The sequence below is a fragment of the Python bivittatus genome, unplaced genomic scaffold (genome assembly GCF_059951505.1).
Source record: "Python bivittatus isolate LINGU-HERP-01145 unplaced genomic scaffold, Pbiv_v1 ctg000210_np1212, whole genome shotgun sequence".
Classification (NCBI taxonomy): Eukaryota; Metazoa; Chordata; class Lepidosauria; order Squamata; family Pythonidae; genus Python; species Python bivittatus.
Window position 1 is genome coordinate 7,308,435 of NW_028277053.1, and position 13,123 is coordinate 7,321,557.

The 13,123-nt window shown below is 38.8% G+C and overlaps 1 protein-coding gene across 9 annotated transcripts in view; it reads left to right on the top strand.

The window, feature by feature from the left end:
- The window catches only part of MAPK8 (mitogen-activated protein kinase 8), a 42,878-nt gene that overhangs the window by 16,567 nt on the left and 13,188 nt on the right, over positions 1 to 13,123 (top strand). For 5 of the 9 annotated variants that reach the window (XR_015795890.1, XM_088139394.1, XM_088139391.1 and 2 more), the window contains 5 exons: positions 739 to 810; positions 2,603 to 2,785; positions 8,158 to 8,282; positions 10,156 to 10,226; positions 12,353 to 12,430. Coding sequence is in view for 8 of the 9 variants with exons in the window: in XM_088139394.1 (XP_087995520.1) it covers positions 739 to 810; positions 2,603 to 2,785; positions 8,158 to 8,282; positions 10,156 to 10,226; positions 12,353 to 12,430 (529 nt within the window). In the remaining variant the exon portion in view is untranslated. Of the gene's footprint in view, positions 1 to 303; positions 376 to 738; positions 811 to 2,602; positions 2,786 to 8,157; positions 8,283 to 10,155; positions 10,227 to 12,352; positions 12,431 to 13,123 lie in introns of all 9 variants that reach the window. The other 4 variants (XM_088139392.1, XM_088139395.1, XM_088139389.1 and 1 more) reach the window with 3 other exon arrangements.

Genomic DNA, 13,123 nt, shown 5'->3' on the forward strand with positions numbered 1-13,123 from the left:
AATTCTTAAAGTGTTAGGATTTATTCTAAAAGAGATGTACCCTGTGCAAATCTTATTGAAAAAGGATCAGTGCAAGAATATGTTATCTTGTAACAGTCTCTCCTTCTGTTTTTCTTGCACAGAAGATATTTTTACAGTAGGAGTCATATATATGTTCTGAAAATGCATTCATACCTTGATCTCATAGTTACTTTTCCCGTTTGTTAATGCTTTCTTTGCCGTAAGATGCAGTCATGTCCTGCTGCTTCTTTTAATTTTCAGTGACAATTTGCTTTGCTTCTTCTTTTTGTGCTACAAACATAGTGGATTTATGGTCTGTTGGGTGCATTATGGGAGAAATGGTTTGCCACAAAATCCTCTTTCCAGGAAGGGACTGTATCCTTGTGCTTCTGCAGCGTGATGAATTTTTGGTAATTAATCTCTTCTGGTAGCTTTCTTCTCTCCCTCCTCCTATTTTTTTTTTAATGTTCCTTCTTGGGATATGAGTTTGACACAGTGTTTATTCCTTAAAACCCTAATATTTATTTCCGATAAACATAAAAATTAGAATTTGATTCTGTTGAGGCTGCATCTAGCAGTAGGAAATAGTCTCCACTGGTATGGTAGCACATTTTTATCCATTCATGTTCATCCTGCCTCACTCTTTATTATCACTGGCTGTTTTGTTTGTGTGTTTCCTTTTTAATCTCCCTTTTTATTTCCTTTCACTCAGTTAATGTCATTGCATTTTAATTTCAGTTGACATTTGGTCAGTGGGGTGCATCATGGGAGAAATGATCAAAGGTGGTGTGTTATTTCCTGGCACAGACCGTATCCTTACTGTGGCCTTGAACAGAAATCTGGACAGATGTACTCTATCATTTTTCTTTTTTAGCATAAACATTATGTTTTACCACCCTCAAGAGCATTAGATATTTTAATGGTCTGATAGATTTTATTGACAAATATTTTTCATATGGTTCAGTATATAAGAAGAATTGTCTTATTAAGAATTCAGTTAGCCAAGAATATCTTGGCTTATTGTGTGAATTTGACCTTAAACACCATTGGTGGTGGAATTACAGAGAAATTTATTTTTATTCCCTCAGCATAATTTTTGTCTTCACTTCTTTGCATTCTATCCAAGCTTACATTTATTTAGCTTTCTGTTCTTATAACGCTGTTACCTAACATTCTGCTAACATTCTATGTGTGAACAGTTTTGATAGTTACTCTTCCAAGTATAGGGGACTGTTCCTCATATTTAGAGCTGGAGATTGCTGTAGTCTGGGTGTCACCTTGCCCAAGGTGCCTCCAGGTTCAGATGCTTCACTCTGGGTTTTATTCTCCCTGATTGTTCAGCATACCTTTTACCAGCCATTTTAATAACTGTTTTTAATAACAGATGCATTTATTTTAATATTCACCTCTAAATGTTGGGGTTACAAACTAAATGACTATCTCTCTACTCCAGAAGGCTATTCGGCTCAAACTGAAATGTGGAAAAGTTGATAAAATTTGATTGGACACATCAGATATATACTACCACTTTACAAATTAGAGCCAGAGTCTACTAATCTTGGCAATAGGTATGAGAAGTTTATGTGATTTCTTCTCATTCAACAAAGACACTTCACCTTGCATTTTGTACAGTAAATCTCATAATCTTCTACAGAGTATTGTATAGTGTAATAAGGGACATTTATCTTACTTTCCTAAAATACGTCTTGGCTAAGGGAAGATGACAAATTTTATATATAGAGAGGGAAGATACTGTACATTAAATTAACATCAGTAGAAGTATCTTTCAGATAATTGTTAAATGTTTTGGTTGGGAATTTTATAAAGGCATGGTTAAGTTGTATAAAGTATGGAAGGCAAATTGAAATCTAATCTTGAATTTCTAGGTTGGTATGTCCTCTTCCAAGAATAAGCAATATAGTACATGCACGCCTTCCACTCTTCATGAGAAATTGTTATGCTGCAAACCAAAGTGCCAGTTTTTAACATCAGATTTATTCATAGGAATACCTCCTGCTTATGACACAGAATGTTTTGGTTGAAATCTTCCAAGTTCTCTGGCCAACCCAAACCTGATCACCCAGGTACTGTCAACATTCTGGACCCCTTGTTTTTAAATATATCTGAGCACAACAAACTAGAAAAACTTACACTTTGAGTGAGACGGCTCAATTTGCCAACATCTTTAATTAAGATTAGATTTAAAAAAAAAATGGCACAGACAGTTTTAATAAAGGCACAACTTCTCTCTTGTCCACAATTTTTTGTTATTTTGATTGAATTAAAATGGGAAGCCACCTTATAGTTTGTATGCGTGAGGAATGGATGAGTTTCTTATTTTCCTATTGCAAGCATTTATGTTAAGCTTTGAGTTGCTCACATATCACTCTTGTAAGTCTCTATATCCCAGACATGACTTTACTCAGCTTTTGTTGAGATGATATGTTCTTGCAGACCAGCAAAACTAGAGTGGAATTGCTGCGGAACTCTAAAATTCTTTTTCCTTGCTCTTCTAACCAATTATTCTGAACAATTGGTAGTTTTAACATAACCTTTGTTTTGAACACCAGATGCATAGTTTTTCTTAGCTTCGTGATTTCAGATATTGATCAGTGGAATAAAGTTATTGAACAACTAGGGACACCGTGCCCTGAATTTATGAAGAAGCTACAACCAACAGTGAGGACATATGTGGAGAATAGGCCTAAATATGCTGGCTATAGTTTTGAAAAACTCTTTCCAGATGTTCTCTTTCCAGTTGATTCTGACCACAACAAACTGAAAGGTAAGATACCATTGAATTTTTCTCCTGTAAATGTTGAAGTTTTGTTTTAGGAGTAATAAAAGTAAAACATGTATTGGATTGCAAACTCCTATAGGTAGAATTTAGTTTTTGTTAGCACTGTGATAGCGACTACCTTGTAATCTCATTTTAATACCTATAAATAAGTTGCCCACTGAAATGTCTGAAATCTGGTCTGTTTTATGTGACTATTTTCAAGTGGCTTCCCCACTCCCCAATTTTATCTGTTTTGTGCAATAGCAGAGTTTCATACTGAAAGGCAAAAGGGCTTCTTGGTTATAAAAAACAAAACACTACTTTCCTTGTGTTCACATTATCTTACTATTACATCTCACTACAAATATGCCAGAAGTATGTATCTAATTAGAACACTGGTGGTCTGTTATACTTTGCTGAAGGAGATTTCTGTATTTTGTTCATATCATGAATGCCAAAAATCATCCCGGCCAATTAATGTGTTCTCCCCTTGACCATGTAACAGCCAGCAGAACAAGAGGTAGAAATTAGCCTATCAGGCCACTCTTTCAGTTCCCTAAGGCTCAAGTGAAGCCTTTTCATGTTGTTCCATGGGATTTTACATTTCTCCTCCTTCCATTTGAGAAGCAAAATCTGTTCAACAAAGAGCTGGTCCTTACTTTGAGATAGGCCGGGGGTAGCAAAATATCTGCTAGGGAGCTGCTGCATCAAAGGGCTGGGACAGTGGTGAAGCACTGTTTTATGAAGCCAGTTTTCAGAGACTGCCCATTCTTGTCAGAAAGAGAGACCCAGTTCTCTACAGAGAGATTGCATCTTGTCTTTTTCTGCATGCAGACAAGGGCTGGGCTTTGGCAAAAGATGGGGCTTTGAGCAATAAGAAGACATCCCAGGCCTTCTAGGCAGAAACCCACCTCTGGCAGCATACAGCAGTTTAAGGGAACCATAGCAAAGTTAATATAGTACCTGAAGGCCATTATGGAAGGTAGTTGTAAAGCTGAAGGAACAAAAATCTTCCTCCTGATTGCACTGAACCCTGTCAAATTATACATATCTGAGTATAGCATTTAACCTGTAAGAAGTTACTTCTGACTTCCTGTTGCATAGGTCAACTGATACGTCACCAAGCTATCATTTCCAATTTGGAGAAGAGCTTATAAATCGCCTGAAAATAACGGTGGTGGTACAATTGTACTTTTCATATCCTATAGAAATTAGGCAGTGAAAATAATAGAATCCCAATTATAGTATCTCATTAGAAACTTCGTATTTTAGTTTCAGTAACAGAAAGCAAGTACATTTTCTTTTCCTTTGCACTGAGTAGATAGACTCTGGTGCAGTGCAGAATTAGATGCTCTAGAAGAACATTGATTATAATGGGCTTTTTCATGTTTCAATTTTTGTAGATTGTGGCAAATACATGCTTCTTGGTCAGTGAAGGTGCTGAGTTGACAGGACAAGAAAGGATTGTCTTATCTTGCCTGGGAAGGCAGAGCCAACAATGTACCACTTTAGAAAAGAAGAAACCTACCTTTAGAAAAGAAATTCACTCTACCTGTGTGAAGAGTGCAGGGTTTTTCTTAGTTTCTTTGGAATGGCTGCCACAAAAAAGCCATATATCTATCTTTATTGCTCATGTCACGTATGGGTTAGGGTTAGAGGTATTTCTTGTTATTCCTTAGCAACAGAAGAATCAACCGAGTGAGCTTCTGGCTTTTTGTTGGCTTGCAAGCCCATATTGACATACAGGGGATCTGGACAGCAATAGAAAGATCAGTTTAGATCATGTGCATGGGAAGTGAGATGGTACAGTCAGTGAAGCTGCTAATGCCATGTTGGCTTCACATGGAGGAGTTGGCTAAGCTGCCATTCTATACCACTCTCTTGGTCTCCTTTCCTATATCAACAGGTAGATTTTTAAAGGGTTTCTTCCATCAGCAGAGGCAAGGCATACTTCTTGCAGCAGTTTTTTGATGCTGGTGTGCAAAGTCCTGCCAGGTAAAAGAGAAGGGTGGGTTGCTATTGAGAGTTGGGCAGCATACAAGTTTTATCATCATCATCATCATCATCATCATCATCATCATCATCATCATCATCATCATCATATTATTGAGGTTTAGCTCTTACACTCATGGAATTACTGCTTTTCCTTCTACTTCCCCCCTCCCCACTTTCTGGTGGATATGAAAAAAAAGTCTGGCTTCACTGCCACCAACCAGGGTGGTAGTCTAAAAGGAAATCTAAGAAGTATAGATGATCCTCCAGACCATCCTCATAAGATGTATTTTAGTGCTCAGTGGAATTCAGAAGAGGAAAAAAGTATGTTAGGAGCCATCCTCTCATTCATCATCTAGCTCCCCAGCAGTCTTGGGGGATTACAAGAACAGTGTTCCATTCATTCTGAGTGCCTGTGAAGAACAGTTTATTGAGGGATCAAGCAAGGAGGAGAGTCAACTGCTTGACAGTGTTTCACCATCAGAGTGCAGGCAGCTTAAAACTGAAAGGTACCTGGTCTTGTTAAGGAAGGCTGTGCAGTTCCTTCAACTTAGCGCATCTTTAATTCTTACCATTGTAAGACGACAAAACACAGGAATATCTTGGAGTGTTTTCCAGGTGTTTACTTCCTTACACAGTGCTTCCTTTTCCTAGACTCTTCCTCAGCTTACTTAACATCAAGCAGCAAGACTAAATGGGAGTGGGAGGCAGGGTGAGGTATGGCAATTTAATGTCATTTTCAGTGTCCCCATAGTGGGGAGTGACATTCTAATATTCTGTAAGGCTTTTTTAGGTGTAAGGGGCAGTGATTTCTTGCTGCCATGAGATATGCAGAATGGTTTTCTGCTAGCTACTGTAACCTTTTGTGGGGGCTATATGTAAATGATTATATGCTTACATTTGAGTTAAAAATTTGTTACATATTAATGGCTCATAAAATTACAGAGATGGAAGAAACCTCAGAAGTAATTTAATCCAATCCTCAGCGCAGTACAGAATCTTCTGAAGCATTTCAGGTAGATGAAGAGGGGGATAGCACATCATGAAGTAACCTATTCAACTGGTTAACTGCTCTTATCATCACAAATTCCTCTTAATATTGTAACTGAATCTATTTCCCTGGATTTCAGCTCACTGGCTCTGGTCCTACCTTCTGGGACAAGAGAGAACAAGTGCACTCCCTCCTCTAAATGACAACCCTTAAAATACCTGACAGCCTCTATCAGTTTTCTCTTTTGCAGGCTAAATATACCTAGTTCGTTTAACTGTTCCACATAGGAGTTAGTTTCCAGTCCCCTCACCATCTTGATAGTTCTCTGAATTTGCTCCAGTTCGTTGATATGCTTTTTTGATTGCAGTGACCAAAACTGGACACAATATTCTAGATGGGACCTGACCACAGCGGAGTGCGATAATTGCCTCTATAGGATGTTAATACATCTCAAAATAGCATTTATCTTTTTAGCAAAAATGATATAAGATTACACCTGCATGACATGTTTGCGTCTAACTCATGGTTTCATCAATACTAGAAAGGATAGAAAAAATAAAATGAATTTAATTTTTTATCAACTGCCTAGTCTATTCTTACTGCTCCACTTTTAGAAGATGATTAATGCTAAGCAGAAATATATGTAAACATGCTTAGACTGAAGAAAGCTATCTCTTTCTACCTTAGATGGCAGTTTACAAGTACATTCTTCTCCCAGTTCCTCTCTAACGTAAGACTTTTGATAGGCCTCTCTTGCTTCTTTTTAGAATTTGCTGAAAGCATTCCTTTTCCAGTCACCCGATTTTTATTGTATGCATCCAGATCCTCTTATACCCAATAGTTTCTTTCTTGCCCATGATCCAATTCTTGGGATCAACCTCCTGGAACTCAGGACAGGTCCATGGAACATGGTGCTTGCTTCCATAGGCTTTAGATCAGATTGATACTGTTTTACTTCTTCCTGTACAGCTTCTTCCTTTGCCATTGTCCTCTGCCCAAGACCTTCAGTTTCCTGATCACATTTTTTCAGCACATAGCCTTCATAACTTCGCCAATGAGAAACCAAATGCACACTCTGGGGCCTCTTTCCCACTGCAATCTTAGCCTGAAAACATAGCAAATAAATGAAAGATCCCAGCATAAAATGTTGGATTCATAGCAAGACAGAACATCCAGTCTTGGTGAGCTTGATGTACCAGGTATATTTGGAGACATGCTTTTATGAAGCCTTGATTGAAAACATGCTTTGAGTGGTGCTGCTTTCGGGGACCATAGGGACTTTGCCAAGTAGAAAACTGTTTTAGAACATCTTTCCTATCAGCTCCACTTCTCCACTGATCAAGAACAGAATATTGGCTTAATGCTAAGTGGACCCATGAATCCCTCACTCTTTGGAGCAAAGGGTGTTTGGTTGCTCAAAGTGGGAGGGAATTAGAGAGGTTCCCTTGAAGCTAGCCAGTCATAAATCCTATCAGTCCTAGCTTTGATTGTGAGGCTTTTTGTGGTAGTTTATTACAGTTGAAATCAAGTTCTTTGACCGAGCAGTTTCCTCCTCTTGGGGTGGAGCTAAGTTCTGTTGTTGGCCCTGCTTTCTTGAGGAGGAGAGGAGTTAATTCTTTCCTGTCCTATCAGGTCCACACTCTGCTGACCAAGAAGGATTCTTCATGGTAAGTTCAAATTTCAGTTTCCCCCTTTAATTTTACTAACTATATGGTTTTGCTAACAGTTTATGGAATAGGCAAATACTGTGTGTCTTGCATCTTTAATAATGTTCATTTTTATTATTTATAGTCTTATTAGCAGAAGTTGGTAACCAGTCAAAAATTGTAGGTCTTCAGGACCATGTCCCCCCCATGATATGGGCTTGGTCTTAGTCTTGATATACACCTGGAACATTTGTACAGACCTCAGTTCTTATTGATGTTCAGTGATGGGAAATTCTGCCTGAACTTGGGGGAGAGGGGAAGCTTCTTTTGGCTCTCCTGGTCCTGAGCCTTGGTAGCAGGCACAGAGACAGGAAGAAAGAGCAGCTCAGTGTCTTTGTCTTTCTCTCCAGCTCAGAAGCAAGGCAGAGGATACTTTTGATGTTGTGCACCCAACAAGAGCAGAGTCCAGCTCCCAGTTTTTTTTAACCAACTTTGAACAGGGGTGGGATTCATCTCTTTCTCCCTCTCCCCTGGATGACTCCAGGAGTTGATCAAATGTTGTGCTCATCGTTGTCTCTGGAGGCTGGCTGACCTCTTCTCTGTCTACATCAGCCTTAAGCCAGCCATAAGAAATGACTAATTGGGCTGCGGTTCCTACTGAGCAATGTAATCAGTTTGTTTTTTTCCTACTTTATATATCACTTTCCAGAATGTTTAAATATATTCTGTATTAAACATTGCTCTTGCAGCTAGTCAGGCAAGAGATTTGTTGTCAAAAATGCTGGTGATCGATGCCTCAAAAAGAATTTCAGTAGATGAAGCTCTGCAGCACCCTTACATTAACGTCTGGTATGATCCCTCAGAAGCTGAAGCTGTAAGTTCTACACTTTGGAATCTAAACTTTATATAGGAAACTATACTTGAGATAAAAGTGGAAGGCAGATTATAATAACTGAAGCTAGAGGTGCTCCCAGTGTGCACCTTGTTCTTCAGTGCTAAATAGGAGTTCAAGAAACTTAGGTTAAACTGTAACTTTGCTGTAAATCTGGGGGGGGGGGGGTCAGAATTTATTTTTATGCAGTTGCATAGTGCCAAGAGACAATGTGTGACTGGTTTCATATTGGGGCTATATAGTCTACATAATTTGACAAGTTCAATATAGGACAAAACCAGTTACATACTGGCTCTTGGTGGTCTATATGCTAAATATATTTGTCTAGCTCAGTGAGTTTCTGAATTTAGCTACGATACCATGTACCATATTGTAAACTCAGAAAATTAGCAGTGGAATAGTAGCTTAGCATTCCATGCCGAACCACCTCTACATCAAGTTATGCCATTCCATAGAGGCAAACTCATCCACACTAATGCACTAAAATTCTCGTGTGGGGATCAACAACATGGTGCTTGTGACTTGCCTATTTTTGCAAGCAAATTTAAAATCTATTTGTTTATCAAATTTATAAGCTGCCCAATTCCATCACAACTCTGTATAAATTAAAAAAAAACCAAATCAATACAAAAAGCAGAAGTCTGGGAAAATAACACAAATTCTAACCAGCTGTTTCCACACTGGGTCCTCCACCTCTGCTGTAGCTCAAGACTTGGGAAAAGAATCAGGTTTTAAGGGCTTGTTTGAATAATGTCAGCATAGGGGCCATACAAATCTCTGGGAGATATCATTCCAGAGGGCAGATGCTACAACAGAGAAGGCCTTCTTCCTAGGTCCCATCAGATAACATCAGTGGGACTTGGATCCATGCCAGCTTTGTTGTATAGTACAGGATAGGCAGAAATTACAGAAGACAAATAGTCCTTCAGATAACTAGGTCCTATGCCATGAAGGCCTTTATAGGTGGTAAGCAGTACCTTGAATTGCATCCAGAAGCCTATAGGTGACCAGTGCAGATACACAGCAGAGGTGTTACATGAGCATACCATGATATTCCCATAAATACCTGTGCCACCACATTCTGGAGTAGCTACAGCTACTGATGGTTTTCAAGGGCAGACCCATGCAGAACTCATTGCAAGCATGGTGTATGGTGACCTCACTCTACATGGAGCTGCCCTTGAAGACCACTCAGAAGCTACATATATGAATACATACCATAAATCTTGTAAAAGAGCCAAATCTTATGTGCTTGCTAAAAAAAAAGAAAGAAAAAAACCTTGCAATGTTTTAGCCCTTTTTTAATTTTAAATGGTTGCTCATTGTATGGCACAGTATAGGTAATCCATTTAACAACAGTTTGAAATTACAGTTGCCTTGGAAATAGTGCTTTATGACCTATACTCACAGTTATGATCGTTGCAAACCATCACACCACCTCCCTCGGTCACTTGATCACGATTTGCTACCTTTTTTACAACAGTCATTAAATGAATCACCGCAGTCATTAACAAATCATGTGATTGTGAAGCAAATTCCAGCAAAAAATGTCCATTGGGGAAGCCGGATTCACTTGATGGCCATATGATTCACTTAATGACCATGGCAATTCATTTAATGACTCATAAAAATGGTTGTAAAATTGGGTCCAGTCATGTGGTGACTCGCTTAATGACTGCCCTGCTTAACGACCAATTTTCTGGTCCGTATTGTGGTTGTTAAGTGAGTGTTGTGCCTGTCACTTAAGGAAATTATTAAGCTAGGCTTACTGCATGCCTGTAATTAAACTGGGCATATCTGTTGTTTCATTCAGATTGGTTCCTTTTGCTGAGTTGTTCCTTTCTTCTGTTTCCAGCCTCCTCCAAAGATACCAGACAAACAGTTAGATGAAAGAGAACATACAATAGAAGAATGGAAAGGTGAGATGTACGTTTTCCATGTTCAGTGAAAGCTTTGGTTCACTCTGAGTTGGATGCCAGTAGAGATGCTGAGGAAGAAGTGCTAGGAGCACTGAATTGTGCAGTTTTAAACATAGACAAACCAGTGACCAAGATAGAGGCAGCAGTGACAGTGGTGGAGAGGCTGGCTGGTTGGAAGTTCTGCTACTACAGGGTTGGGAAGGGTGGTACCACAAAGGAGAAGGAAAAGCCAGATGTCCTGTAATGTCATTGCTATTAGTGGGAAGGCCCTGGCTTTTCACTCTGTGGCAGTCCACATTGGAGGGAACGTATGCCTGCTTCCCTGCTATCTGGACAGAGTGAGTTTTGGAAGAAAGATGGAATATAAGTCAATCATAATAATGTTATTTATGACCCAAAGTCCTGAATAACAGTAATAACCACCCCTTTTTTTGAAAACGATATGAAACAAGTGTTGCCAGATCAACTTCCTATATTGCAAAATAAGTAGGAGAAACAGATAGGAAAAATGGGAGAAATGGAGGCAAAATCCAGGGAAAAAATGAGAAGAAAAGAAAAGGATGTAGGAAGTGCTTTATCCCATTTGAATGTTCTGATTGACAAAAAATTCTCCATGGAATCTTGTAAAGACTTTAACTGGACTAGCTACATGAGGAGTCTATTATTAACCCTTCATATCTGCTGATACACATTTATAAAGGGTCTAAGTCGGTAATGGAACTCAGCGTGTTAAAAATTCAGAAAATGCCTAACTTGACTCTGCTGGTGTGTCACCCTCCCCCCCAACAAAAGAGAAACAATTCTTTACATATTCATTTATTTAAAGAAAAATACAGTCCAATCGTGTGGTGTATTATATAAAGAAATGTCAAATAATTACAAAAATGAGATATGAGTAAAATAAACTCAGTTGCTTTGGTAACTCAAACAGGGAGAATAGTTATTGTCGAGTGTTGGTGAATGCTGGAATGCCATCCAAAACATCATGGCGTGTCACCTTTGACACACGTGTCATAGGTTCACCATCACTGGTCTAAGTCCTCCTCCTTTGAGACCTTGTGCCTTGGCTGTTACATTGTTCTTTCAAGTTAATAGTAGTGCAACCCTTGGAAACATGTACCTGAAGACACTGGTTGAAATTATGTCAGTATTATATAATAAACATTTCTGAGGGTCCAAGTAGAAATCCAAAATCAAGAGCAGACTTTGGTTTGTGCAACAGAACTGTCCTGCCATCTTTTCTCCAAGCCTTCCTTTGCTTCTTCAGAGCCTTCTCTGGTGTTTGGAGGAGCCTCCAGAGCAACTTTTGAGAGTGTGTAAGGGCTGCAGAGAAAGAGAATTGTTCTGTCTGATTGTGTTACTGGAAATACATTTGAATTTCATCTGATGGATTTAGATCTTTAGCCCAGTGTATTTTTGAAAAGCTAGAGAACTCTTCAGGTGATTATTGATAACATACTGTTTTTAGTAATAAATTCTAAGTGCCAGTTACAGAAATCCAAGATCTAAATGTGTGCCTGAAAGATTGGGAAAATGAAACCAGCTATTATAAATCATATGGTTGGGGAATGGTTGCCCTAGAAGCGTTTAAAAAATAAGCATTGTCCATAGTGGCTGGAGTGTAATGGTCTTCAGTATGCTTTTCTTTGTGAACGTGTTGACATTCTTAAATGAAATTCTGTAGGTGCTTGGTGGAAAACTATCTTGGACTGAAACATTAATCCATATAATTGTAAAAAGTCTAAAAAAATACTAATTTTCATGTTCTGCATGTTAGTGCCAGCACCTTTTGTTTCACAGGCAGAATGTATGTGTCAAATATTTCCTACTTCAATCCCACTCATTTGTTACTCAATTTTTAAAGTAGAATAGAATTGAAGCATGAAGCATATGCATTGTTTGACTTTGTGGTAATTATTTTTATAACAGCAAGCCACAAAGGAATATAACAGACAAGTCAAACAATGCATATGCTTCATGCTTCAATTCTGATCTACTTTAAAAATTGAGTAACAACTTGAGTGAATGGGATTAAAGCAGGAAATATAATCATAGATCTCTTTTTACAGATGAAACTCTTCTCTAGCTTGCTTGAAATACTTTATAGATAACACTACACCTAATAACTTACAGAACTGATTTACAAGGAAGTTGTGGACCTGGAGGAGAGGACCAAGAATGGAGTCATACGTGGACAGCCATCTCCTTTAGGTTGGTTGCTATATGTGTTCTTTGGTTAATGCCGCATATAAGGAAAAAAAAAGGCTGTTTTATCCATTCTTAGTTCATACATACAGTGTTGCAATGTGGGAAATGTCTGTCTGAATGCTGAGATTATGCCTGCTCTCATTCATGTAGACAGTTACACGTTATTTTGTATGTGTAAATAACAAGATTCTGTCAATGTTTACACTGCGAGACTGACATTAATCTTGCAAACCTGAAAGTACAATTGTCCCCTCTGTCTCCTTTACAGCCCAAGAAACTGGGGAGGGTCTCTTCTGAGCCTCTTGCCCCACTCACTATCCATTTGCCGGCTATGCTGTCTCTTATCTGACCGTTCCTTGGCAGCGTCTCTTTGCCGAGTCTCCCAAGGTCTTTCACATACCATTACACTAGGGCTGAGAGAAAGGAAGTGGCCCAAAGACACCCAGCTGGCTTTGTGGTTAAAGGCACCAGGGCTAGAACTCATGGACTTCTGGTTTCTAGTCTGGTGCCTTTAACCACTACATCAAACAAGCTCTGAAGATACCTCTTAGGACAGGGCTGAACCAAATTATGCAGTTATTTTCTCAGATCATATGAACAAGATTACAGTTAACCAAGAACTTACTAGAGGAGGACAAACTCATATGAGGAATGAGGGATCTCTCTATAACTGAAATGATGCTTTGTTTCTCATAG